The following is a 4,737-nucleotide window of genomic DNA, read 5'->3' as shown; positions in this document are numbered from 1 at the left end:
TTGTTTATGACCCGAAAACGTTTGGACAATTGCAGCAGCTGCGATGATGAAATAATCATCGTCGTCTGAAGATGAATCATCCTCCAATTCTCTTTGGAGAAGTGATTTGACACCACTCATGACGTTGCCTGGAAATGACAATTGTACAACATCAAGGAGTCGCGACACGAAGGAGATGGCGGCGATGTTTTGGCGCGACGATGTGAGTAAAAATGAATTGAAGACAAGTATACAGTATCATCACGTCGGCCATCACCAACAGCGGCAAAAGCAGGCATAGCAGCACGTCGGCCATCATCACTTGGCCATCGCCGGGCCATAGCAGCACGTCGGCCAGAAGCACGTCGGGCATCAGCACGTCTACAATCCACCATGCCGCGACCCTAAACCCTATCTGCTATGGTCTACCCGGCCATCAGCGCGGCAAGCAGGTAAACCACCATGCCGCAACCCTAAACCCTATCTGAACCCTACCAGCGGAATCGAGAATTGGATGAGTCGTCCATACCTAAACCCTACAGCCGCCGCCGTGGATGATATGGATTGCCGCTGGCGTGGTCTCCCTTGGATGTGGATCGTCGTCAATGATGAGGATTGCTACTCGGCTTCGTATTCAGGAGATGTGGATCGCCGTCGCGTGATGAAGGCCTTCGCGCGTGCGGGAAAGGGCCGGCGGCGTGCGCGGAGTCGCGATGCGCAGTCGTAGAACCGCGCGCATATATCCGCGCTTGGGAGGGATTTTTCCCAAGTTGCCAAAGATGGGTAGGAGGGATGGGAAACTATTGGAGAGTGTTTTTTTGTCAATTTGCCAAAAAATTGAAGGATGGGGAGGAGGGATGGCAAACTATTGGAGTTGCTCTTATAAACTTGCTTTTTTTTCAGTCACCATTATTCTGGTCCTTAAATCAACACCAACCTCTTTAATTAACCTGCAAGTAATTGTTGCTGACCTGAGAGGTTATTATTCATTCATTTATTTATTGTAAAAAGTGTGATCCTTTGTTAAGCTAAGTCCTGATGGCAGATCAGTGGTTGGCAATGATCTGCTGCGCTTCGGTCTCGTACTTGAAACCGTAGCTGCTGTTCTTGGAGCTGTCCGCTGACCAGATGAACAGCCCTGGCAGCTTGTTCTGCCGCTGCAGCTCCTTGGCCCCACTGATGCCCTGGTCCGGCGAGAGCAGTCCGGTGACGTTGCCGGTCTTGAAGCTGGCGAGGACCTTGCCGCCGGGGTAGTTCACCGACTGGTTGTCGTAGAACATGACGTACGTGGGCACGTCGGTGTTGGCGCCGTAGCCGTAGAACTGGAAGTTGACGTAGTCGATGACGCCGGAGTACTTGCGCCACAGCGGCTGGTAGTACTTCTGGACCACCGGGTCCTCGAACGGCGCGATGGAGGTGGCGATGTTGGGCATCCTCTGCTTGAGCTGCGTCAGGAGGCGGCCGATGCACTCGACGAACGTGTCCACGTCGACGCCGTCGGCGAAGCGCTCGTAGTCCACGTCCACGCCGTCCAGCCCGTACGTGTTGATGATGCCCGTGAGCGATGCCACGGCGTTGGCCACCCACGAGTCGACGGAGGTCGGGGTGAAGAAGACCTTGACGATATCCTGCACGCTGTCGCCGCCGAGCCCCACCATGACGGCGACGTTCGGGTGCGCGGCCTTGATGGCGGCCACGGCGTCGGGGGTCAGGTTGCCCGTGTCCCAGAACGGGCTGAACACGCCGTTGGTCGGCACCGGCTTGGGCTGCTGCCCCACGGGCGTGTAGTCGATGGCGAAGGAAAGGATGAAGTGGAAGCTGACGAAGGCGTTGATGGGCACCTCGGAGAACTGCACGCCGGTGAACTGCGCGCCGATGTATTCCCGGAACAGGTAGCCGTTCGTCATGGCTGACGAAAAGGACGAACTCCGTTTCTCTCTCTCTCTCTCTCTCTCTCGCTCTCTCCGCAATTAGCAGTGCCGAGTGCCGTGCACACATCAAGTGGGGAGGCAAGGGGACGCATTTATAGGCGTTGTCCACTCCTTGACTGCATTAGTAGTTGGCAGGCGAGCAGAGAAGAATCAGTCATGACTGATATCGTCGTGTTGTGGAAGAACGGTTTTTCTCCCTGCCATATCCAGCCTGTTCGGCTGAGGCTGATACGATCATATATTATTATTGTTGGCTGATTTGATGTGAAAGAAAAATATTGTTCTGGTTAAAAATTTATGATCGTTTACGACCAAACGAACATGCTGATGGAAAGGAGTAGGTCAACTAATTCGGCTGCTAACGCCACAGAATTCCACTACAAGAAACAAGGTATGCACAGTACGATATATGAATTGTTGACTATACGTGACCTGCAAAACTTGATGTACATTTGGGGTGGCTATCAACTACGTGTATCATATACGTTCGTGGACTGCAGTTTTTTTCCCAAGGGAAGAGGGAGGTGTATTAAAACTCAGCGCAGTACATCCTCAAATTATACATAAAAAATCTAAAATAACTAAGGCACAATATTCTATCAAAATTCTTTCATCGTCTTCTTACCTCATGACTTTCCTCGATGCATTCGATGCTCTATATGAACCGAGCCTTGTCAAACACCGAAGCCAGAGTGTAGTCCATATACCGAATCCAACAATCAATCCCAAAATATTGGACAAACCGTAAGATTCAATGTTCCGGAAGTCCAAAACGCATCTGAATCGATGAAAGAATATCGGCATTTCTATCGTATTGTTGGGCACATCGTAAGACACAGATTCATCACATTCGATCCTTGATTTCCTCTTGGCGACCATCGATGATGAGATCGACGATCTGGAATAACTATCTTTATGTTGGGAGTGCCCAGAAGCACCCCTCCCCGGCTGCCGATGAAATCAACGTCTGCAACGGTGACCTCGTAGTGCAAATTTATCGTAGGTAACAAAATCCTAACCGGAAATGTCGATAGATTTATTTGGACTAAACCCGAAGTAAACTAGACTTAAAAAAAAACTTTTGAAGGAGAGAGGTGTACGGGACACCTCTCCTTCCTATCAACGCACCTATCGTCGTTAGGCAGCTTTGCCCGAGAGAGAACCAAACAAGCCCGGATAAGGACGTACCAGCCGCATAAAGCTGTGATGACTTCCGCTGATATCCCTACTAGGCCTAGTAGCGAAGTCGACGACGATCTTGAAGAAGTCCTCATGAAGCGATATATACGCCGGGAAAGTTGTTCAACATCGGAGGCTCTCTTGCCAGCTGCGTTTCGGTTAGTCGCAAATCTTCTTTGTTAAAAATTCGTCGGCTTCGTGGAAGGATGGATGCATGCATGTGCATCCCATTCCATGCACGCAAGGACGGACGCGTGTGGCTCTGCTCTGCTCCGCTCCTAATATCTCCCTCTGTTCGTTTGTGCTTATTTGACTTATAAGTCATGACTAAAAATACTGTTGACTAATTTGATGTGAGAGAAAAATACTGTTCATTAATTTATAAGCCAAATACGATCTAGCGAACTGATCATCTTGGACGTACCTGTCGCACAGACCACGGTGGCTCTAGCGTGCGTTCAAGGGCATTGCAGATTTGCGGTAGCGGGACTAGTACACATGCATGTGTTCTTTTTTTCCCCATTCCATACGCAATATATGCTGAGTCCATTTTGGCGTGGAATACTCGTAATTAACTATGATGACGTTGACAAGTAACAGATCGAGCCCACGTGACAACTGAAGATGTATGTATGGTCCTGGTCGATCATGCAAGTTGCAAACTCAACACGCTTGTGTAGCGGGGCTACACGTACATATGCACCGTGCACGCATGCATGAATGTCGACCTCGACGTCTTATCTTATATACTCTTATAAAGTAAAACCCCACTAACATATTTCTCAGTGATTTCATGAAGCCATGTCATCCGGAAGGACCCACAACCACAGGTTACTATGCAGAGCCTCTCCGTTTCCTGTACACGAACTCAACAGTTGTGCTTGCTCCACTTCGCCTTCCTCTGTCTGCGTCCAAAGGCACTCACGGTCATGAGAAGGCCGAAGCCCAAGGGGTGCACATTCGTGACGAGATGCAACTCCCCATCCGTTCATTACCTCATTAATCTATTGATTAATCAACAATTCAGCTTTCACCAAAAATCATCTTCTCCCATTCCCAATATACTATTACGGCTCCCACCTCCCATTAAGGCCAACCAAAATGCTCCACCAGCACCATTCATTGATTTGCCTATTCACTTACACCCTGTTTGCTTAGATCGTTTCTGTGGCATATAAGCCGGCTGATGCTGTTTTGTTGTGAGAGAAAAACACTGTATCATGACTGATACGCTCAAGCGAACATGGTGTTATATAACAGCTATGTCAACTAGAGTATATATATTGGACTTTCTTCGACACCGCCGTCACCACCTTGATCTCCACGACTCCACTCCGAAGGTGCCTGGGATTTCTCTGGCAAGGGCTAATGCTACTACAATGTAGCTTCTATATATAGATATGCCTCGTTGCTCTCGTGGCTCGGCACTCCATGACCATCAGTCTGTTCGGGAGGCCGTAAACGATCATGAATTATTTACTACTGACTAGTTTGGTGTGAGAGAAAAACATTGTTCCCAGCTGAAAATTTACGATCGTTTACGAGCAAGCGAACATGCTTCATGGAGGCACTGCCAACTTCCTCTTGGCCTATGAGGCTATCCTCTCTCTGTTATTTTCCCTCGGTAAGAAAGATCAATAGAGCTAAA

At 49.1% G+C, this 4,737-nt stretch overlaps 1 protein-coding gene across 1 annotated transcript; it reads right to left on the bottom strand.

Annotated features, from left to right (window-relative positions):
- Positions 1-951: 951 nt before the first annotated feature.
- On the bottom strand, positions 952-1,962 carry LOC136481735 (chitinase 2-like). Its single transcript, XM_066479045.1, has one exon. It carries the CDS (start codon positions 1,884-1,886, stop codon positions 1,026-1,028), a length of 861 nt encoding a protein of 286 aa, XP_066335142.1. The 5' UTR covers positions 1,887-1,962; the 3' UTR covers positions 952-1,025.
- Between the last annotated feature and the right edge of the window lie 2,775 nt (positions 1,963-4,737).

Source organism: Miscanthus floridulus, chromosome 9 (genome assembly GCF_019320115.1).
Source record: "Miscanthus floridulus cultivar M001 chromosome 9, ASM1932011v1, whole genome shotgun sequence".
NCBI classification, from domain to species: domain Eukaryota; kingdom Viridiplantae; phylum Streptophyta; class Magnoliopsida; order Poales; family Poaceae; genus Miscanthus; species Miscanthus floridulus.
This window is presented reverse-complemented; position numbering and strand designations above follow the sequence as displayed.

Excerpts from the sequence above, each read along its gene's own strand:
- LOC136481735 (XM_066479045.1), bottom strand. The coding sequence starts at position 1,886 with ATGACGAACGGCTACCTGTTCCGGGAATACATCGGCGCGCAGTTCACC.